At 40.0% G+C, this 23862-nt stretch overlaps 1 protein-coding gene across 3 annotated transcripts in view; it reads left to right on the plus strand.

The window, feature by feature from the left end:
• Nucleotides 1-23862, plus strand: part of SPECC1 (sperm antigen with calponin homology and coiled-coil domains 1) — an 88578-nt gene that overhangs the window by 24956 nt on the left and 39760 nt on the right. For all 3 annotated transcript variants that reach the window (XM_009672982.2, XM_009672983.2, XM_009672984.2), the window contains 2 exons: nucleotides 19551-21118; nucleotides 23018-23225. In XM_009672982.2, coding sequence (XP_009671277.1) covers nucleotides 19551-21118; nucleotides 23018-23225 — 1776 coding nt within the window. The remainder of the gene's footprint in view (nucleotides 1-19550; nucleotides 21119-23017; nucleotides 23226-23862) is intronic.

The following is a 23862-nucleotide window of genomic DNA, read 5'->3' on the forward strand; positions in this document are numbered from 1 at the left end:
TGGAGCGTAAGCCTCTACCATTGTTTGTGGCTTGAGTCTTGAAATTTTCTAGGCCCTAGAATTTTAAATGATGCCTTTGTGGAAGGTCTTCTCACCATTGTCCTTTCAGAAGTGTAGTGCTTTGCGTGTTAATCAGTAGCAGATTTTATAGAAAGCGAAGAGCTCATATCAGGTATATCTAATTCCCCTTGCATTGAATGTCTATGCTGTACTTTAGAAAAGAATAGTAATTTGTTCCTGATGCTGCATCAGGAACAGTTTTGGCTGAGCTTTGATTCATTTTGCCTATTTCTTTGACACTGATTGCGTTAAAAACAGTAGGCCCACTGATTTCTGCTGTTTTGTGTTTTAGTTTCTGTTCAAGCCTAGAACCCTCTAATGTGCAAAACTAGAATACGGCTGAACTTCCTGGTGCTCCGTTTCTTACTGTTGCCATGGGAATTTCATTCACAAAATTCTATTAAAGTTGGTATTGGGTGATCTTCTTATAACTTCAAATTAGATGCGTAGCTATTGTTTTAAAAGCAAAAACATATACCTAATCTCTTGTATTGTGAGGAAAAGCAAGGGGCAGGCAACACTTCATTGCTACCATAGGATCTCTCACAATAGATCTGCCATTGAACGCTGCAGCAGCAGTTAGGTGTAGTGGAGAACTCTCTAGCAGTATGTTAATGAAGGCAGGCTAATGAAGAACACAAAAGCTGCCAGTAGCCAGTCACCAGAAGAAATGCTGCCCTAAGGGAATGTTAAACTTCAGGCTAAATGTATGGCTGTCTACGACCCCAGGCCCTGAAATCATCCCACTGCAAGCTATAGGAGGCTTGCTGAAACTGAACGCATCACTGTCATTTGAGGAGGGGTAAAACTGATGATAAAAAACTAAGGGAGAGATGGACAGTAACATGGGGAAGTACACTGCTAACTTCTAATCAGAGTTTGAGGAAACTGGCCCTGATTTTCAGGGCCAGTGCTGGCATTTGAACAGCTTATTACTATTAACACAAATGATAAATGAATATCCAGATCCCCTGTGGGTTTTGAAAATTTCTTTCATCCTTTGTTTTCTCTTGTCCTGTAATTTATGTGTTTTTTTTTTAATTGAAGGGGAAAGGGTTATACTTGTGTTGCATCTAAACGGTTTTAAAACTCTTTTCAGCCTTTAAGTGCAGACTGTACTAAGTCTTGTTTTAATATGTCCTTAGTGTTCATAAGGTAAGAATATGACTGAAAAACAGAACATTTTGTGTTGAACTATGTGGTCAAAACTTATTTTAATCATAGAGGAAGTTACAGTAACATCGCGGTTGACAGAATAAATTCTATCAACATATTCCATGTTGCATGTAAGAGCTCAGGGTTTGAAAGTTGGAGTACAATGCAAATTTTCCTTCAGATGTCTTCACAGTTTTGACAATTAGGATGCAAAAACTTGTTTTTCACCTTAGCATGTGATATATAAAGCCAATGCGTTTGGCTTTGTTTCTGCATGGATGAGCTTAGCTCTCATTCAGCAGCATGTAAATCTTGAATGACCGTAGTACTCCAGATTTGGTCCTTTTGGACCCCCTTCCAGCTTTAACTGCAGGCAGTCAAATCTTGACCTCTGTTTCCCTGATCATGATATCTAGGGTTTTCATGTTTGTTGTTTTTACTTTCTTTTCAGGAAATTTTACAGACACTGAGTGGTTCATTTGTGATTTGTTTTTTTAACTTCCTAAACTTACCATCTCAGTGTACAAGGGGAAAGATTTTTAAAACACTTTGTTCCTTCTGTTGGTATCACTGGACACCAAAATCTTTAAAATCTGATTTTAAATGCCTCCATTGTGGTGTAGGTTATGACTTAGAATGGAATACTGGTTTCCATGTGTTTAGGAGAATAGGATGTACTTTGACAAGTTTTCCTGTTGAGTGAAAATAGGAATAAGCTGTAGCCAAGGACATGGGGGTGCATAGCTTTCAGCTAACAAGGCTAAAGTTCTACAATAAAGATATCTTTTAGTTTCAAAACTGTAAATAAAATAATACAGGTTCTAGCAGCAACATTTTCAGAGCCTGACAGTCCACGTGAATGATGCTGACTATACAGCTTGCAATCAAGATTCAGGATACAAAGGTACAGCTGTGATAACCCTAAGTTCTGGGTGGCCTAGTCAGTGCTATCAAGGAACAGGAAGGAAATCACCGACCCCAAACTGAACAGTTTGAAGCTGACTAGTTAATGTAGGGGAATGTGAAAGAAATTCAACTAGCTGAGGAACGGATTGTGGAGCGGTGAAGATGGAGAAAAGGAAAGCATCCTAAATGGGCTGTTACTTACAAAGTAATCCACTGCTGGTGTCTAATGGAAATGTTGTGTTCAGAATATTTATAGGAGTGTGTAATAGCCCAGGATCATCTCTTTTTAGGTTACTCTACATACTGCTAAGGGTGTAAGAGTGTCTAGGATGAAGTTAAGGAGAATACTTGTAATAACGTTAGATGCTACAAGCTTTTCTTGACTTCTAATTCAAAACTTATTTTAAACCATTTTTACATTCATATGTAAGAGCTTTTGCTTTGTGATGTGTGACCCAAGACAGTTTGCATGCATCACCTGTTTGCCAGATTTCTCCTACCTGCAGAGTGGGTAAGCTGGAGTACAATGCAAATTTTCCTTCAGATGTCTTCACAGTTTTGACAATTAGGATGCAAAAACTTGTTTTTCACCTTAGCATGTGATATATAAAGCCAATGCGTTTGGCACTCAACTCTTCCTGCTATACCTGAGAGTTCTGAATATTCATATTCATAAAGCATCTGGAGGTTTTAGAATGAAAGCGCCTGTAAAATAATTAAGAAAAAGATATAAAACAGTAGTGAATACTGCTGCAGCTCATCAGTAGAGGTAATTTTCTAGTTCTAGTACTGGCTGCCTCAAGCTGAAGGAACCATTACTATGTATAAACGTAGGCCAGAGCACCTGTGAAATAACTGGAACATTTCATGGGAGTTGTATGGAAGAATAAAGTATTATCCAGTGCAGAAGTATTTATTGAGAGAAGCCTTTCAAACATTTCATTTACATTGGAAACATGTTGGGAGGCAGCCTGTTTTTCTGAACAGGAGTACTAAGTTTCTTTGACATTGGTTGACACTGATTGTGGAGTTTTGCTTGTCCTCTAAACATCTGCAGGTGATGTGATGATTAATATTACTGGGCAGAGGTGGAAAAAATGACTAAACACATACAAAAACTGTCTTGAAAGAAGCAGCTGAGTGGGAAATGTTAAATTCTCTAGTTGGAACAAGGTGACTGGTGGGGTTATCCAAGAGTTAGACTTTTTTTTAGAACTGTGCTTATTTGTAAAATATGCTTACATGGCTTGGAGGAGCATATCAAATGTCAGTGCATACACTAAGCCAGTATTGATCTGTTTTCCTTTGTCTGTTTTGTCCTGGCCTAGGGGTGGCTTCGTTTTATGTTTGAGGAAGGGATTCTTCTGCGTAGGGTATATAGCCTGTAAAACATACGGAGCCTTTCAAGATAAAAGGTATTGTAGAAATATACTATTTATAGTGATTTCTGATTTTTTTTTTTCCTATGTGTATATTCAGGTCTTTTCTGAGTGGTCCTGCTAGTCTCTGTCATCGGCTTCTCTCCCTTTCACCTTTTCTTAAACATGAGAGCCATTCATTTTATCTCTGTTAGGTATCAGCACATCATTTTTTGCCAAGCAAGAGCTCAAGAAGACAGATGAGTTTAATGATGGTGAGGGGGGGAAGGGAGAGAGGAGAGGGGCCAGCTAAACTAATGAATCACACTGCAGCTTGCATGGAAATACCGACAGCAAGCCGTGTCTTCTTCGAGCTCAGGCAGCAAGCTGTAAACCTTTTGTTCCCAGTGGAGACAGCAAACCACAATTTGCTCTCCATTGGATAATTTAATTCCTTAGTCACCTCTTCCTCCCACGAGTCTTTCTTGCATGGTTGTTTCACAAATGCTTTCATTCTTTAGAGTAGTTACACACTGCTGATTAAACTGGTATTGAAGAAGTTTATTTTCCCCTGGAGAGTAATTTTTACTTGACTTAAGCCTCTCTTCCAAGGCCAGTTAGGGCCAGCTCTGTTGATTAGTCTTGTGATGTGACTTGACTGGACTGAAATTCTTAAATCATTTCACAAATACCTACAAACAAATGGCAGTAGTCTTTTTTGCTTTGTAGGCCAGCAAAATGAGTACAGCCAAGAGACTATGTCACAATTTGGACTGGCCTCTTAGAGAAATTTAGTCATGAGTATGACTAAATGGCTGCCTCTCAAATTATCTGTTTGAGGCCAGACAGTTAAATGATAATCGGAGGTCCCCTGATCCTGAGGTGAGAGGCCACTGAGTGCTAAATTAATAGAAGAGACCAAAATGCTCCACTGTATTGAGGCAAGGGCCTTTTCAATGCTTTTCAGCATTGGCTGGGAGGATGTGCTGAGTGGGAGTACTTTGTGGGCAGGACCAAAGCTTTTACAAGAACTTTTAGGGCATGCCAGGCATCAGGATGTGGTTTATGCATTTTGTTTTGTGTTAGATTGTTGTGTTGTTGAAAATTAAAACCATTCTTGGATGAAGGCAGTGAGCTTCTGCTACTGGTTGGGAAATCTTACTTAACGAGCTGGTCAGCACGAGTTTATCTTACGATTAGAGCTCTGCAGACTACTTCTGCCCCAACGCTGGTGGTGTTTCAATATCTATGAATAGTAGATCTAGTAAAATAGTAAATGTAAAAGCTAATTTTCTTGGTGGTTGTTTTATTAGTTTATTAGTAAATGTGCTGCAGTTGGCTTTACAGTGACAGTGTGATAAGGAAACAGCAGTGGAAGGTTGTGATTTGTTTGTGTGTGTGGGTGTTTGTGTGTTGGTACTGAGACAATATTAAATGACTCATCTAGGGGAAAAGGGTGAAAGAAGGAGAGAATATACTGGCCTTGCAGAAAAGGCAAAGCTTACTTCTTTTTGTTTGGATTATATTTGGCTCCTCAAGATCTTAAAGTTACAAAACTAGCCATAGAAATTTGAGCAAGGATTGTATCTTGGTCTTCCTACTGAAACCTTTCAGAGCCCTTCAGATATTCACCAGTTTGGTCAGAAGCCATCCTGCTTTTTAGAGCCTCTACTTTTATTTCAGTAAAACAGTTTTTTGTATTTTTTTCTCTTTTCAATTCCCTTTCTAGTTTACCAATTTACTCTTCATAAAATCTCCCATTTTCCCCGTGAAATGTAGCTTTCAGAACTACACAAACCTGTCGAACTGAGGCAAAGTACCTGCTTAATTTCATTGGCACTGCACCTGCATGAAGCAAATTTAATTTGTTTTTGTATGATTCTCATAGACTGCCACTAGCAGGTTGACAGATCTTTGGTACTTTCTTAAATTTTTTTCGTAGTTTCCCCTGCTATATTTTGAAGCAAATTTGAGCATAATGATTAAATATAATAAAAGCCTGAAGAGCTCTGATGATAATAGACATTGCTAGATTTTTTTCTTCCCATAATCCAAAGTAGACTTCTCTTCACAAATCTCTTTTGAAGTGTTCCTTCTATTATTTTTCATGGGACAATAGTGTTTTGCTGGGAGCATTAATAGATATGGATTGTATGTTCTGGGTCAGAGTCCTCTGTTCTTACATGATCTGTGCCTGTCAGTCAATTCTCTCTCAGTCTATAAAATTACAGCAGAACTGCAATTTTCTGCCCTTTTAGTCAGCCTGCTTAGCACACAGCTACCAAGCTGGATATTTTATCAACAGCAAAATATAAATATGAAAACTCTTAGAGACAAATATGATTTTGATCATTGGAAAAATATACCCTTGGGAAAATGTAAGGCTAACATGAGTTCGTAGGGTCCAGCCCTGAGCATGGGTTGGCTGAAACAAGAATATATATTCTTCCATTTGTTACTAAGATGTTAGAAGTGAATAGTTTTTGTGTCTTAAATTGAATTTGTTCAATTATTTAGGAAAAATATTAGGAACTAATAAATATACCCGTGTCCTGTGAGGAGAGTTCTGTCTCTTTCACGTTCCTGTGTCCGTCGATGTTTAGGTGCTAACTGTTATAGAGCATCTGTGAAAATAGGCATTACTGAAGCAAGTAAAAATTTTACCAGTTGCTTGAGTGAAGTCAGGTTTATTTATGTGTGGGAAGATGCTTCTGTAGGGATAGCATGCATTAGTGTTTTGACATATTGCACTTACGTTGGGTTACTGTTCTGTCTTCCTCCACTAAAATCTAGTATATCCTTAACCCTTCTTTTGCACCACTTTGCCATGGACAGGTGAATGTTATTCAAGATAGTTGCTTTACTTTGCAATTGGCAGTGAGCTAGTAGTTGTACACATCATTTAATGAATGAGAGTTGGTTATGTTTTAACAAGTTGATAGCTTTCCCTGATCTGTTCCATTTCCAAACCAAGATGCTATCTGGAAATATACAAGTCACTTCAAAAAAAGTTACTGATCAAACTCTTAATCTTTGAGAATGCTGCCATAGTATACAACTTCTGCCTTGGGACTTTGCCATGGGATTCTTGAATTTGGTAGAATTAACTGTAAGGCCATACGATCTCTTTACAAACTTTTAATTTTAAATTGTTTATCTTTTACCTGTGAGAGCTGCATGAAGCCATTAGATCTGTACAAAAGCATCTTAACACATAGCTGTGTTGGTAGGAGTGTGTGAAGCAAAGGTGATCACACCAAGACATTGCTTTTGAAATACCATACTGGAGAAGGTAAAACTTGAGCAGATTTTTTTCCTGACCATCACTGTATGAACTATCTCCTGTCCAGCTATCTGGAGAAATCCCCTGCCATGCTAAGGATAGAAAGCTTTTTAATTAACATGAGCAAAGAAAAATGCAAAGGTAATTTCTTCCCTGCATCTGGAGGAATCTCTTATTATTTTTCACAGCCTAAAGGTCTTGTGCATTTTGGCATGGCAGTATTTACACTGAAGATGTAGAAATTCTTATAATACCATATGATAATACCATAATACCATGCCTCGTGTAATCACTTCCGTAGGAGCTGTTTCTACAAGGGTGTGGATAATAAATCTGTTGGCAGTAAGCTAGTTCTCTGCAAGACAGGGAAGAGAAAGACCTTCAAAAGTATATCCTAATATTTACTTTAATAGACAAAATTGCATATGATTCCTGAAGTAAAGCAGAGGTAATGCCCTTTGCTCGTACAGAATAGGACTAGCTCAGCAATGAGCTCCGTTAGTCACAATTAATAGCTGGGAAATTGAGATGAGACTGAAATTTTCTGTCAACACCAGTCATTGCAGGGACCAGTATCCTCTGCCTGGAGAAAGAGCTCACAGCACCAGCTTGCCAAGGGTGATAGCCCTGGTGTTTGCCTATATCTGTGGCATAGTAAAATAGTTGCTAAATTGCAGCCTACAGAGCAAAAAGTAACTGTTTTCCCTTTCTAGGGGAAATTGTCAAAAATGATTTTTTTTGTTCTTTTTGGGGGGAGAAAAGCATAAAAAAATTACATAATTCAAAAGATTTGCATCTTAGTCTTGTTCCCAAGAACACACACTGTCAGCAGTAATGCTAGTGTTTAAATACTGGAAAAGGTAAGACAGCAGTGTCATACCCATCTCCACTTGCAAACATGATCCTTTGGATGGAAAGAGTGCTCCATAAAATTGGTGTAATTTACTTAAATCTTTAAAAGGAAGAGATTTAAACCTTGATATAATGGAAGACTCAGTGTAGACAGCATATTCTTGGCTGGCTAAAGCAATGTTCAGAGATATTTCGTGTTATGTTTGCAGGCCTCATAAACAAAGTCTGAGCTTTTGCTCAGGCTTCTCCTGAGCAAAAGCTGGCGATTGCAAGGTGTCAGAAGAGAAGAGAGGGTGTTCTTTGAGGGGCTCAGGATATATCTACAATCCTTATCTTCTCGATCATGAGAAATGCTGCTTTCATAAAATATCATTGAGTTTGAAGAATAGACTGATCATGTTAGAAATTACTCTTTGCCTCCTCCACACACAGCTTCCTTGAGGCTGCTTGACTGTGAAAAATTTTGGACCGATCTTTTAATTAAAAGCTTTCCCTCTTTCCCTCTTTCCCTCTTTCCTTTTTAAACCAAGCTCTTCCTGCTCTGTTGAAGCTCTTCCTGCTCTGAAGTGGGCAACTTTCTTATAGATAAACATCTCATTATGCTATGAGATTTCTTCCTCTCTCTTTCTGCCTCATTCCTTGATGTGTCTCATCCTGTGTTGATAGAGTTTTAGTGATTTCAGTCCAGCTCCCAGTGTCAGCTATTCAGGACAGTGCTAGTTGGCTCCCTTGTTGCCATCCTCGGCAAAGCTAAAACTCTGGATGAGCTGTGGAAACTAAATTGCAGTCCTCTCCCCACCCCCTCCCTGAAGCGGGCTGGAAACTACAATAAAACTGGGTTTATTATGTGGTCATCACATCTTAGTAAACAAAAGGCAGTTGTAATACCAGTGCAATGCGTGCTGGTATTTAGCATTAAGCAAACAATATTAAAACTCCCCTAAGCCTCCAGCTTTTAAGTACTGCCCTCTGTTCTAAAGGAGGAGGTTTCCATTTTTGATCCAGTTTTTTCTACTTTTTCTGGTTTAGCAGGGTTTGAGAATTCATGAGGAAAGAAATTATTTTGACTCAGTCAGCCATGGCCTTTTGGCCAAATGTGGGGCAGCATTCCTGAACTGGAGGGTTCAGGTCATGGTTTCCTAATACAAAACTTTGAACAGCAGTGCCGTCCAAAGCCAGCCTCCGCTGCTCCGTTCCTCTATCGTGGCTTGCTGCCCTCTCAGTGGTATAAGCACAAGTGTGTATGGGCAGGAAAATGAATTAGATCAGGATCTGCCTTTAACAAAAAAGTGAAGGGGAAGACATGCAGATATTTTTATAGCCAGATCAGTTCCCTGATTCAATTCACAGTGTGGCCCGGCCTCATGAGCATTTAAATAAACAGGTTGAATATATTAGTCTTTTAGTCATGAAAATCAAGCTTTTCCTGTTTAAAATTGCTGCTTGGTTACCCTCTGTGCTTATAGATGTGATGTCAGGTAGATTTTTGGTAGCTTAGAGGAGCGATCCATGACATCGAACTTGTCTGGAAGGAGTAAGGTTCTTTTCACTTCTCTTTCCATTTGGATTCTTGGAGCAGGAAGTTTTAGGTGACTGTTCTATGTTAACTTCTGGCAGCAGGTCAGGTATCGTTGATCGCTGATTAATGTTCAGTTGTGACAGCCACTGTATACGCACTGTACATGGAGGAATGTATCCACTTATTACTTATGATGACCATTATTAACTGAATTTACACAATGTGACGGAGGGGAGTATTTATTTCCTGTATTCCTTGAAACACTCAAGGCAGGTCTTCTAGCTAATGCTCATCTATATAACTGTATTTTCCAGAAAAAGGAGCATAGCTGTCTTCTCATCATTGTTAAATGTAATAACCCATGAGTTACAAAGTTTTCTGAGCTGGAGAGAATTACCTACTTGCCAGTAAGCTAGAATCCAGGAAAATCTTGATATTCTTATTTCAACTAACACTTTTTTCTCTCAAGAAAATCTTAGTACAGCCATGTCAGTTGAGAAATTAGCTTTCTGCCTTACCACAGGATAAATCCACTGCTTTATTCTGAACAGCGCCTCCCTGGGGAAGTGTTAGTAAACTTCACGTGCGTCCCCCCAAAGCAGCTGCTAACTTTTTTTTGGACAGCAGAAACATCCATACTAGCAGCAGGTATAAAAACAAAAGAAATCCCTAAGTCATCAACCAGACCAAACTAAAAATCCTCCATTTCATTGAAATGTCAGAGATTTCGTTTCCATTCACTGAAAGATTCAAATTTATGAATTTCTTTCTCATTTATTTTTCTTAAATGTTTCTGGTTTAAAAGAAATCAGAGAAGTGACTGACTGAATGTTCATTTTGCTGTAGGTATAAGATCATACATGATCTCGTCTCATTTTGACAGGTGCATAGGCAGGAAATGGTCTGGAACAAAGAAATAAAATCAGGAAGTATCCCAGTATGCAGAAATTTCTGTAATATTGGCATGCTAATGTTACAGGTAATAGAATCAAGGCCTTTATAAGGAGTAGATAAATAATGTTTTTTAGTCAGTTAACAGTTGGGAAAGCAGTGGAAATTGTAAAATTGTGTCTGGCAGAAGAGGCAACTAGGGGTGACTTTATTTAAAAAAGCAAAATTCTGGATTTCTGTAAATTCCACCAGATTGATTTGGGGTAATGGTGCACAAAGAAAGTTTTTGTCATCCTTCTTCAGAGCAAGATAAGGGGTATAATTAGCAGGTGACTAAAGTTTTTGGCAGACCCACCAGTATTAACAGTTCCAAAAAAAGTCGGCTTGAGTTCACCAGGGGACATGCCAGTGCGCATATGATAGGGAATTTCTCTGAACATTTGCTAGACCATTTGCTTGGGATTTCTTGATGTTTGTTATGCCAGGTTGCTGGGTACTCTAGAAATCCAAAGCAGTGCAGTGTTAGATTGCAATTACAGTTGTAGTTTGCACCTAAATTAGCAGAGCAGATACAGCTTGGTTATTTCATGGATTTTTGTATACTTTATTTTAGAGGTGAACACAGTAGTACTTCCAATGGTTTTTTTTTTGTGCAGGGGGCACAGTGAAGCTGGATGCCTCTTCAAATCTAAATGGATTTGAAGGTGAAATTTGTACTTGTGAAAGCAAAAGAATAAGAATGCTAGCTAAGGCTAGATATGTGGAGTTAGGAGCAGTACATTCCTTGCCTCCTGTCAGCTTTTCTAGTGTATTTAACAGGTATATCTTTTGTCTCTAGACTTCTGAGCAAAAAGTTCCTTTTTAAAGTGCAATGTACACTGATTTTATACTGGGTACAGAACTATATTATATTCAACACAGGTACATCCAAGCTTGAGTTTTCATTTGAGACTTAATAAACATCCAGAAAGTCAAAGCGGATGGTCCAAGAAATGTTGAGAGGAACTCTGTATCGCATGGATACTCACGTGTCTGTAGTAGAGTCGAGGTAAGGAGACTGTAACTGTCCCTTTTATTATTCAGAGAGGAATTGTAGATGAACAGGCCCATAAAGAGCATGTCTGCTGAAATTCACAATGAGACTTTGTGAATAGGTTTTGATCAGATCTCGTCTCATTTACTCCCTGAATGAGACCTTATTTCCACTGTGATAGCACTGAGTTGTGACAATGTGAACTTGTGCTTCAGTTCTCATGTGACTGCGTTAGCAGGTTGGAATCACCAGATCCGAAGAAGAACTGAACTTATTTTTCTATTCTCATTTTCCTGCTTCTTTTGAAGAGTTAAGCATATAGCTTTCCATGTCAGAAGGGGCAAGATGACAGAACTATTGATCAGGGTGAATCCAGCGAGCTCAACATAAAAACGTTTGTGATCTTTAAGCAATTCCTTAGCTGTTGAGCAGAGCTCCCTTGGGTACGTTCCCTTTTAAAAACACTGTGTGATTTAAAGTGAAGGGAACAGTGTAAATAGGGCCTTTTGGGGATTCTTTTTAAGAGCCCCGGACAGTACGTTATATATGTTCAAATTTTAGCGTCTAAAACAAGCTAAGTGGAGATGCTTCAAATGCAAGGTCACCTCTCCTGCTGGCCTACATTCCTACCATGGGAGAGTGTCTTCTAGTGGCCACCCTTCAAAAGAATGTCCTACTAGCAGACCTCGGCAGATTTAAATTGATGACAAATACTCTTGACACGACTTAGTCTTTGAGTTCCAGAACAGTAGCTTTTCCCATGTCCTTCTTGCCCCCCAGATCTCTAGACTCATATCTCCTGATTAAAACAGAAAATAAGTAAACCTTTACACAGTCTTCAGCTCTAATATGAGAGGTGTCTCTAGTCCTAAATAAGGAATTACTGAGATCAAGATGCTTTTTTTGCTGCTTTTGCTTTGGAACCTCTGGTAGCTTAGCTTTAAAAACACAGGGATCTGTTGTTTCATGATGGGTTATGTTATAATTTTTTTATCTCTTTGGTCTCTTATGCTTTTTTGCTGTTTCCAATATCAGGACCTGAGTTGCTTCCCTACACTGTCAATTATCATTATGTAGATAAGCATCGTTGGATTAAGTCTTCTTGCTTTTTCCTCCTGTTGCATGCTGTACCTGTTACACAGGGAATGTAGTCAGGCAGGCCAGACAGTCCAACAGGCCATTAACATTCTTCAGACAGCAGAGTTCATGTTATAATCACTTTTTTTAGTTTCCATGTCTGCTAAGTGAGTGGAAGGCCTTATTTGAACAAGTGCTTCTATATAATTAGTATTAGATTATCTAAAACACCTTTGTCATTCTTCAGCCATCTCTCAGTCTTTTTTTTTTTTTTTTAACTAGGCGGAGTCCAAGTGAACCTTCTCAAAGATTTGCTGATTTGTAAAGGTGTTGGCTCTATGATTAATATTCTGCAAATAGGTTCATTCAGAACTAAGACTGGCCAAGCATAGGTTTGTTGCTCAGTTCAAGCCTTTGTTTGCTGTTGCATAAAGACCAGTTAGCAGAGAGCATTGTCTTTCTGTAGAGCAACCCTGAAAGAGGTGGCAAATGGCATGCTCTTCTGAGTTATTGAGGAGTATCCAAAGGAGTTTCCAACAGCATGGTCACTGAAAAATGCTGACAGCTAGACAGCCCACTTAGCTCGTCCTATCTGTGTATCAAGTAGATCAAGCCGTAATTGTTTGTCACAGTACAGTAATGTCCCTTTTTATTCTGGCTTTTTCCTTGGCTGGTGGTAGAACAGAAGTTTTAGACATTGAACTCCCAAATATTAAGTTCTGAACAACTTAAGCAATTTTGAAAATAACAGTAGGTGCTGATTTGCATCTCTCAGTACCCATATCTCCTTGAAAATCTGGCTTTCTGTATCCAATACCACTTTCATTCTAAGCCCCAAGAAACTCTGAAAACCGATTCAGATCTCCTTCATGAGTAGATCTAGTCACATGCATGTATTCTGTTTTTTATCAAGCTGTCCGTTTGCGCACCTAGAGGTTTAAGGATAGTGACATTGAAAAACATGGCTGCGTACGTATAGGGGGTTTGCCTCTGTGTGATAGCTGTATGAAAGAGCATATCAGCACTGTACATAATTGATTGCTGTTACATCTGTCCTCCTTTTCAGGAATTATGTGTGCTTTTTAACATGCCATCGTGAAATGTGCCTGTGTATCTGTCATATATGTTTCCTGTTCATAGGCTATTGGAAGACTCCTGGTTAGTAGGGAGGTTGTTTTTCAGCAGTTTTATTTGTTTAAACAGAACAATTTTAAGGGCAAGGGAGAAAAGGGCGTTCAATGAAATAGGTGTGCAAAACTCTGAAAACTTTTAATTAAAAAAATACTCTAAAAAGAGTCAGATGCACACCAACCCTTCTTTCCTACCACATATTTGCCATTTCTCAGAGGACATTCCTGGTTCATTCTTATTCAACTATCAATCTCAGATGGGAGCAACATTGCAGCAAACAAGGTGAAAGTGATTTGCAAAATCCCCTGGGCTTTCAGTTAAACTTTGAGGCCTTCCTGGCTTAGCCACTTTTGAAAAAGGGATTTTAAGCATCTAGGTTAATTGGGATCTTAAAAACTTTACTCCTAATTGACAAAAGAAGACATAAAATACTGCTCTGCTCCCTGTAACTTTTACTTCTTTATAGTAGTGAGTCAACAGAATGTGATGGCTCCAAGCTAATAACTTCTTTTCTAATTTGGCTGTCGTTTCATTCAGGTTAATGATGCCATGAAGTCGCATATTAATGTGTTGTGTTAAGTCAATGTTCATTGTGCAATTGGAAATCACGGAAGCAGTACTTAGATACTGGAGTTCTTTTGAAAATGGCACATAAATACCCATCTTGTAAAGCCGGCTTGTAAACCTTTTGTAAAAGTCTGATAATTCAGTTGGATCTATTTGCCCAAACCTAGGTGTCTAGTGCCATTTCAGATGTCTTGTGATATCCCAGTTGTTCTCTATCTGCCTCCCTGGCAGGTGACAGGTCTGCCGTAGCTACTGTCAAATCTTTCAGCTCAGTTCAGATATTTTAGATGTATCTAAAGGGTCCATTGTTGTATGTTATGAATGCGGTTATGGATCCTCAGCAAGATCTGGGTAAACTCTGGGTAGATGCAATTGTGCTGAGTCCAGGATCTGTCCAATTCACAGCCAGAAGATAAGCTGAAAACCAAAACTGGTAAGAGGGACCTATGTCAGCTAAATCATGTGTGATAAAGCACAATAAAATTCTATGGGCATGTTTAATAACTATTTGTATAGTTATTAAACTATAATAAATACAATAATAGTTGTAGCCCGTATTCTACAAACATGGGCTTTTGGTCGTATTTTCTTTACTTCGCCAGTCTGCTAAATGTTTGTGGCCCGCTTTGCATATACTTTCTCTCAAGGTGTTGCAGTAATCACTTTTCTATCTCAGGCTTAGGAGTTTTGCTTAGATGGGAAAAAATATGAAAATATCTTAGTCCGTGGGAACAGGATTCCTAAACAAAGGAAGAGACACAGTTTCTCTGTTGACAGAGGGGCTATTATGAATTAGCTCATACGTTGTTGTTGCTGTCATCATTTTTATTTCTTTATGCCTTTAGTTTGAGGCAGGAGGAATGGCGGCGAGGCACAAAACAGTGAAATAGCTAGTATGTCACCAGTACAGGAGCTAGGATGAAGGAGATATGATTATCTGCTGCTCTAGGAGGACTATCTATCATGATAGTACAAACTTGTCTGCAGGCAACAGTTTGCCTTTTTGAAGCTTATAATGACTTTAACATTGCAGAATGCTATGAATAGTTTTCTTTTATTTCATGTTATCCTGCCCTTGCGGTTTGAATAATGTATCCATTGTTTAAAAATATCACACCCAAGAGGTGTCTATCTTTATGTTTTAGTCTTGCATGACTGAAATGCTTTCTGAAATGAGTTAGTGATCAGTTTGCCACTGCTCTCCCATGCTCTCTTAGCACTGTAATTGTGTTAGCCATCCTGCATAGATTTTATTTCTGAACAGCAGCTCTACATGTTCCATTGTGGGGGTGAGGGAATTGTGTTTTTTCCACTCCGTAGTCTGTTCCCTTCTAGCTGAAGTGGATGCCCCTATGGGAACCGATATGACAGGTGTTGAGCTTAGATCAAATATAGATCACAGGCAATATGTGGAAAAACTGATGGCAATCCTGGACCTTCCTTCTAGGAAAAGTATTATAGCCATGCTGAGAATGGGATTAAAATGACTAAAGATCATTATGTGGGGTCAACTTTTATCTCATTAAAGCCCTGCTTTTTTTCTGACACGAGCTGAAAGGCAGCGAGTATCCCCTGGCAGAAAGTGGTGCAAACAATAAAACTGCACAGCAGGCAACAAGCCAGGAGCTCCTGGGACCTAGTCCTTACTGACTTACTGTGTGACCTTGGGTAAGGCATTTCACTTCTCTGTGCTTCCCTATCCTGTAAACTAGAGTTAACTATTGTCTATTGTCTCAAATCAAAGGATTTTAAAATTAAATAGCTGTTAATTTTAGAGCACTGTGAAAATTAAAAGCACTATATTCATGCTAAGGTTTAATTCCTTGCACTGGAATAGTATGCAGATATTAAAAGTTAAGGAGTTCTCACTGAGTCCAAAAGTGCTTGAGATGTGACAATGAGGTGATGATGAGATGAGCTTGGTTTGGGCAAAATAAATTTTCAGGAAACAATTTCCCGGTCCAAAGTGGAGGTACATAACCTGAGCTTGTTGGTAGACTGGATGGGGCACTGGGGAATGGCAGGTTAGATATGGTGCAAAAAGAACAAGAAATATGTTGATGGTCAGAGGTGAAGGTGGTAGCTTGAGTTTGGGTACACAGGACAGTGGGAAGGAGACTCCAGTCAAACTGCGCAAGAGAATAGTTAAGCTAATAGATTGGGCAGGGTAGACAAACAGTGAACCCAGGAAAGAGGTGCCGTAGCGCCATTTTGATCAAGCAGAAAGGTATTTTATGGTTTTGATTTGTTTTCTAAAATGTTTCCCTTGAGAAGCAGATGATTGTTTTTCTACTCTCTGGTCGAAACAACAAGCACTTTCTAGGAAGTGAAGATCTGTATGATTCTGTATGATTCCAGCCACTTGCTGGAATCAACCCCAGATTGGGTTCTGCAGCTTGGCAGACACACATCTGTCTGGAGTCTCCCATTGCCCTTACGCTGTGTGGGGTGCAGAGTCAATCAGGTCACCAAGGTGACCATACAGCCCTAAATTCAGTTGCTGCATAGAAGGTGCCTCAGGCTATGAGGCTGGCAGTTCCATTTATGACTGCTGCACTGCTCGATTTCAAGGGCATTCGAGGGGGGAGTTGCCCATAAAATGCTTTCTTTTAGTGCTAATTCTTGCTTGATGTTTTGGTACTTTGTAATTAACATACATACGCTTTAAGAATTCTTTCTTTCCTGGGTTCTGTCTGTTTGGCTTTTTAGTATTGCATGGCACTTTATTTTGGAGGCTGGAGAGAGCAAAATACATGAACACACATCATGAGAAAAACAGTTTGGTTAATGATGCTTGATGGATGGCAAATGCTCTGTGATTTATGACAGAACAAATCAGCAGAGCATGGTCTTACAAAACACATGGGACAGGTTGAGTAAGGTTGAAGACTGCGCTAGTTGGCAGGCTGGTGAAGTACAGATAATCCCAGTTAAATATGTTTAATAGTTATGCTTCTGTATATGTCTTCCATTCTGTGTGATCCTGTTGCATTTGTCGTCTGGTGGCAATTAAAAGCACATTGGTATTGTACCAAAATGCTTCATTTGTTGCAGGAAGAGGTGTTTTCTCACAGTGCCGTGCAATCTGTACCAGTGTGTAGCAGCATCATTACTTTTCTTATTGTGACACCACCCAGTCTTGTGCTGACCAGATGACAGTCATGTCATTGTATTAGTTTGGGCATTGCAAAAAAACAGATTAGTGATTTGGGGCACTTGCTTTGTCATAAAACTTCTTTATAATAGTAGGAAAAATCCTTCAGATTGAATAAAAGTCCAGGACATAACAGAAGGCTTTAAATCCACCCCTTAGGCTCTGTCAAAGACCATCTACTTCCATGTGTAATACATATTGTGCATCTTAAATTTGTGGTATGATTATAGCTTGTGTGAGTACTGGGTTAAGGAATAGGATGAGCAGTGAGCACTGGCTCCTCAGATGTGACGAGTTAAAGGAGTTCTCAGGTCTCGAGTTGTACCAGTGGCCATTTGAGTCTCAGTGGAAGCACTCCATCTCTGCTTGCGCTGCACTTTTCCCTTGGGAGCCGGAGCTGCCTGGATGTGTTGGCGCCTCCAGCTGTAGATGACTAAATGAAGTGGCGTGGGCTGCTTGCTGTCCGGCCAGCCTGTCCCTGCTATCGCTCCCCATAAACACTGGAGCCTTTGTCTCTGGCCTTATCGTGCCCCTGCCATCACAGAGGCTTTCTGTGCTCTCCTCCCAGTACAGGCCTCTGTGTTCAGGGGTCTTTTCTTCAGCTGCTCTTTGTCTCTCGGTGTTTATTGTGCCTGCTGCAGAGTGTGTTTGTTTGGGAGGGAGGAGGAGGGGCTCCTGTTTGTGTGGGTTTTATAAACCTAGTGCATTCTTCAAAAGAGATGCTGAGCAAACTGGGTGTTGCAAACATTAACCCTTCAGTGCCCTGCATTACTGACATGGCAAAACTGTACTAAGCATTCCTCAGGGTGTGAAAAATGAAGTTGCTTGCTGTGTAAGGCAGTAGCCACGCAGTTGTGCAGTGCAGCAGGGAGTCTGCTCCCCCTTTGATCTTAATTGTCCTTTGACTTTCTTTACGTGTTGCACATGTGCGTCAACAAAGAGAGCCTTCAAATTTGGGGAGACTTAGCTGATTCAAGGTTTTACCTTCAGAGTGCATCTGGAGCTCGTTTTTATGGCAAGCACTGGCTCACTAGCCCCTTACGTTTACTTAATTGACTTGTGCATCCTGTTTGTGTGGCTGCATTAGGCAGTATATTAGCGTTGCAGCATATCCCAAAACTTCATGGCTGTGTACTTTAGGGCTTTTGCTATAGGGTCAGGCCCTGAAGCCAGGAATTTCTTGGAATTCTGATACCAAGCTTTTCTTCCTTGGCTTGTGATGAATCTGTTTTTAATTTATTTTTTTTTTCTGTCTGTGAAGTGGTAGTAATGATTCCACAGTATTGCCACATGTAGCAGCATATAATACTTCTTTGAACCAGCTTCTTTTGTGTAAACTGCTTGTTAATACTTTCGTGGTTAGGATAGCTGTTACTATTTCTTCAGTATCCATAGTGTCCCATGTCCGAACCTGGAACTTTGAAAGATGAAGATCAGCAACTCAGGAACTTTATTTCCCTTGTAATCACATAATGCTTTACCATTGAGTTGGTTAAAAAAAAAAATCAAATCAGCATTGACTTTCTGACTTCCTTTTGTTCTTCCTCCATAAAAGGATGGGAATTTATAACATGAAAAATCTTTTGTCCATCTCTGTGAGAGGCTGCAACAGAATTGTCTTAGTTTATGAATTGCCAGGAGTGACAGTTTTTTGTTTCCGAGACTCAATTTTACTGACTCTGCAGTCAGCACAAGTGTTTCAAACTTTTCTTTCAAATCTGTTCTGCATAAATTGACCACAATGCAAATACATTAGTTTTGTGTATGATAAAATGCTCATTTTTACAAAGCTGGTAAGTTTTCTTAGGTTATTGAACTTTTTGCAGAAATTACAGAATCACAGAATCGTTTAGGTTGGAAGGGACCTCTGGAGATCATCTAGTCCAACCTCCCTGTTCAAGCAGGGTCACCTAGAGCATATTGCCCAGGATCACATCCAGACGGCTTTTGAATATCTCCAGCGAAGGAGACTCCAGCACCTCTCTGGGCAACCTGTTCCAATGCTCTGTCACCCTCCCAGTGAAGAAGTTTTTTCTCAGGTTCAGATGGAACTTCCTGTGGTTCAGTTTCTGCCCATTGCCTCTTGTCCTGTTGCTGGGCACCACGGAGAAGAGTCTGGCCTCATCCTCTTGACACTCCCCCTTCAGATACTTGTACACGTTGATGAGATCCCCTCTCAATCTTCTCTTCTCCAGGCTGAACAGGCCCAGCTCTTGCAGTCTTAATTAATAGGTTTAAATCAGGCATTTCACAAAGTAGCATAAATAATTTTTTTTTTAGATCATCCTGGTTTTGGGGGTTGCAGTTCCTGTATTGCAGAATCTACATATTATATTACTACACTGAGAAAAAGTTAAGCAGTCTGCGTTCTTTTGAGGAGGGGCAGGAGGGAGAGGAGGAAATACAAATAATACAAGCCTTTGTGAAACATGAATCTATACTCTTAGTCATGACTGAACCTATTCTAACATTCAGGTGTTGAGAAGACTTCGCTAGCCTTTTTATTATGTGATTTGTTTTCTTTATGAGCTACCTCAGTTTGCTTCATCTCTTTTCTCTTCAAGGAACACTTTCAACTGCAAAGCGCACAGGGATTCCAGCGCCTCGGGAAGTATCATCATCTGTCTCCAGAGAGAGAGCCGTATTACGTGGTCAAGCCAACTCTAGGAAAAGTCAATCTAGCCCAACCTCTTCTGGTACACCCACTCCTACCAAACACGTACGTCCCACTACCAAGTCCAAGCAAGAGAATGAAACTGGTGACAGAGCCGTTTTGGAATCCCAGGTTAAAGAACTCCTGGCAGAAGCAAAGACAAAAGACTCAGAAATTACCAAGCTCCGGTGTGAGCTGAAGAAATGCAAAGAGAAAGGGTCACATAACCCTGAAGGTATGAGTGCTTCAGACCAAAACTTAGAAACATTATCACCTGTTGACATAGATCCATTAATACGAACCCTTCAGGAAAAAAACAGGACTTTTCAAAAAGAGCTTGCTAGCCTGGGAGAAGAAAACCGAGTTTTGAAAGAGAAGTTGCTTTACCTAGAGAACTCTCCTCTCTCGGACACAACAACAAGCAGTGGAGCTGACAGCAGCCTCCCAACCCCAACCACCCAAGGATCTAGTTTTGGAAGCCCATCAAAAAATGTCTTGAGAGGTGAAACAGATGAGCACCGGCAGCATGTGAATGGGGCTGCTCTGCGCAATTCAGGTTCTTCCAGCAGTGACGTAACCAAAGCTTCCTTGTCACCTGATGCATCTGATTTTGAGCATATAGCAGATATACCTTCTAGGCCGACATCCTCCAATAGCAACAACTTCAAAGGTTCCAGATGTTCCACTACAGGAAGTTCTCCAAACAATATTAGTGACCTTTCTGTTGCATCTCTTACAGAGAGAATACAAAAAATGGAGGAGAACCACCATAGCACAGCAGAAGAATTACAAGCCACTTTGCAGGAGCTCTCAGATCAACAGCAAATGGTGCAGGAGCTGACAGCAGAAAATGAGAAGCTAGTGGAAGAGAAAGCTCTCCTGGAGACTTCCTTTCGTCAACACAGAGATAGAGCAGAACAGCTGAGTCAAGAAAATGAAAAGCTAATGACTCTTCTCCAAGAGAGATCCAAGAATGAAGAAAGCAAAGCTCAGGAGGGGAAGATCCTTGAACTGGAACAGAAATGTGCAGAAGTTCTTGAAAAAGCACAATTTGAAAGAGAGAAATTGCTCAACATTCAGCAACAGTTAACCAGCAGCCTACGGAGCTTAGAAAGGGAGCACCAAGATGCCCAGCAGGTGATTAAAGGCCTGAGAGAAGAAAATGAAAAGCTGGTTAAACTTCTAGAAGTGGAACAGCAGAGCAGCAGCACAGTGGCCAAAACTCTAGAGGACTGTAAAATTACCTTAGAAGGCCTAAAAATTGAGAATGGGTCACTCAAAACTCAGTTAGAAAGTGAGAAACAAAAGGCTGCGGGGATCAGTGCAATGGGATGTACTACTGACAGCTCTGAGATGCAAGAGATGTTGAAAGTAGCCCATGCAGAAAAGGATCAGTTAGAAGTATCTTGTACTGAGCTTAAACAAGAACTGCTGAAGGCAAACAGTGAACTGAAGCATGTTCAGGGTCTGCTGTCTAAGGTAAAACAATAACAGCTGTAAACTATAACACTGTTTATCTGTCCTTTCACAAATAAATAACTGTTGGTCTTTGGATTGTCATTGAGCGGTTAATTGTAAATATCCAAAATTTCCATTGCATTAATTAGTTTTGAATGGAAGCAAGGGTCACATGATATTGCCTCTGTTTCTGCTTCTATATGCATATTTTTCGAGGAATAACTTCTAGCATGGCTGTGTTTATAAATTCAAAATTTTGCTTCCTCTAATATCTTCTGCAAAAATTAGTATTTCAGTGAATGGAAATGTATTCAGCAAAGCTGGAGCAAGAGAACAGATTAATAAAAATTCACTTCCATGTTATTTGAAAAAATATTCATGAAAATCACTTCATAATCAAGTGAGAGAAAAGGACATGAGTAGTTAGCAGCAAGTATTAAATTCTAGATAAATCGTGAAGACAGATTAGGAAGTAGTGAACTACCAATATCATTGGGCATGAGAACACAGGGGCATGAGCTAATGCTCACAGAAGCTGATGTTTACAAAGGGCTCACTAGTGAGGTAGAATCAAGCCCCAGATGAGATTCTTTCAGTAAAACTGAAATATTTTTATGTAACTGAAATTTAGTATTCTGTTTTGGGGTAGGCAAAGTAAAGGCAAAAGAAAGGATTTGTTTTAGAACAGTTCTTCCTCTGCCTTATTTGGTAGCTTGTAGCTTTGCTCCCAGCAGTCTTAAGTCCATTAACGGCTCCATTTTCTATCTGATCCTTGGTGTTCAGAAGACAGCTGCAATGTGGGGCATCATAGAACAAGCATTAATACAGCACAAGCCAGGGATTAAAGTCGCACTGCTGCAGCAGGAGTGGTAGTCGGTATATGCAGCATTTCCTGGATGGGGAAGGGATCATGGGAAGAATTGTAGAATTGGCTTGTTGCAGAGGAAGAGCACATTGCCAAAAAGCACCTCCATGATTTGAGTGATTTAGAAAATCCAGATGTCCTTTCAGCTTAAATAGGTGACCACAGCAAATGGAGTTAGTAGAAGAAGCTCCCTAGTGCTTTTGAGTGCTTGCGGAGCTGCAGTTTATGAAGAATAAATGAAAAACTGCTGAGTGCTCAGCCTCTGTACCAAACTTTTATTGCTTGTTTTTGAAACCACAGATTTCCTCCTTTTTACTCTTCCTCTCTCTTGAATTGATCTGTTTTGCATCACTGGCTATTTGTGACACCCAAGCAAGACCACAGGCTTCTGTAATGCTGCCCTTCGGTCAGGCTGTGCCAGTGCTGCTCACTGAATTGGCAACACATGCCTTACTTTTCCATAACTTGTTCTTGCTCTGAGATCTCCCCCGGTCCTGGAAGCACTGATCTCTGGGCCTGAGCCAACAAACTGAAGTGCAACATATTCCCCCTTCAGTAATTCCAGATGTGCTATATCTAGAAAATACACTCGTCCGCAGTAGCTAGCTCTGTCACATGTGTTTTGACAATCCATTGGAAATGCCTGTGGTAAAAGCAGCAAAATTGTTAGTGTGGACAAACTGATCATCTTCTGACCCTAAAGCAGTGCTATCACTCTCAAATTGTGATACAAGAATAGATTTGGAGCTTTCCAGGAATATCATTCCTCTGTTCATCACCTGCAGAGGCTGCTTTGGAATTACGATCCTTACAGAGGAGACCTTCATTTCCTTTCCAACATCTTGTTGTATTATCTTTATGGCCAGAAAAGAGCACTGACATTCATAGCTCATATGTGTTTCCTGAAACTGTGTCATTAGCACTGAATCTCCTGAATTTATAAATGCTTAGAACACAGGATCTGTTATTAAGTCTGTGGGATGCCCAGTAAAATCTCTGAGTGATGTCTGTTAAGAAACAAAGGCAGATTTGCAGCTTTTGTTCCTCCCTTCCAGGCTGAGAATGAGTGTGGTCAACTGAAGGAGATATGTGACCGGCAGGCTGAGCAACTGAGCAGAACTAGCCAGAAGTTGCAGGAAAAAACATCAGAGAATGAAGCAGATATAAAAAACCTGAAGGAGACCATTTTCGAATTGGAGGACCAGGTGGAACAGCATCGTGCTATAAAACTGCACAACAACCAGCTCATCAGTGACCTAGAGAGTAGGTAGAACTGAAAAAAGAATTTAAGTGAACTTATTCTGGAGGCTCAGTTATGGCTGCAACTTGGAGGAAGAGGCATGTCTTGAGATGTGTAACAAGGGCCTTACTTCAGAATTATTCCTATTTTGGCCAGTCCGTTCTATTCAGGTACATAAATTGCTGTTTGAACCGTTGGTGCTGTAGAAATAATGTTGGAGACAGTCTCCAAGCCTCATTTTTTAGTGGAAGATGTAGAAACCAGAATTATTGGCCTTTGTAAGGAGCATCTAGGGAAAAGTGCTAGTAAGAGCTGGAAATTTGGGTTCACTGTTACAGTGGAAAGGGAGCTGCCATCTGGTGGAATGAGTTGCACATTTTGCTTATCAGTGCTGGATCCAGTGCTCCGTGGGAGTGTGTACTGCATATGTGATCCTGCACATGTGATCCTGTAAAGTCTGAGTTCATGCCTAAGAATAATAACCTATTTTAGGGATGTTTGAGTAGTTAATCCAGTATTCATTCTATTCCTAATCTGTTGACAGAGTATCTGAAGTTCAGTTTAGTCTCTATTAGTGTCGTTATTAGAAGCAAAACCAAGCAGGCTGCTTTGCCCTCCCATTTTCACTTTTGACCCTTGCTCTTACCTGTTTAATAATCT

The sequence above is a fragment of the Struthio camelus genome, chromosome 16 (genome assembly GCF_040807025.1).
Source record: "Struthio camelus isolate bStrCam1 chromosome 16, bStrCam1.hap1, whole genome shotgun sequence".
Classification (NCBI taxonomy): Eukaryota; Metazoa; Chordata; class Aves; order Struthioniformes; family Struthionidae; genus Struthio; species Struthio camelus.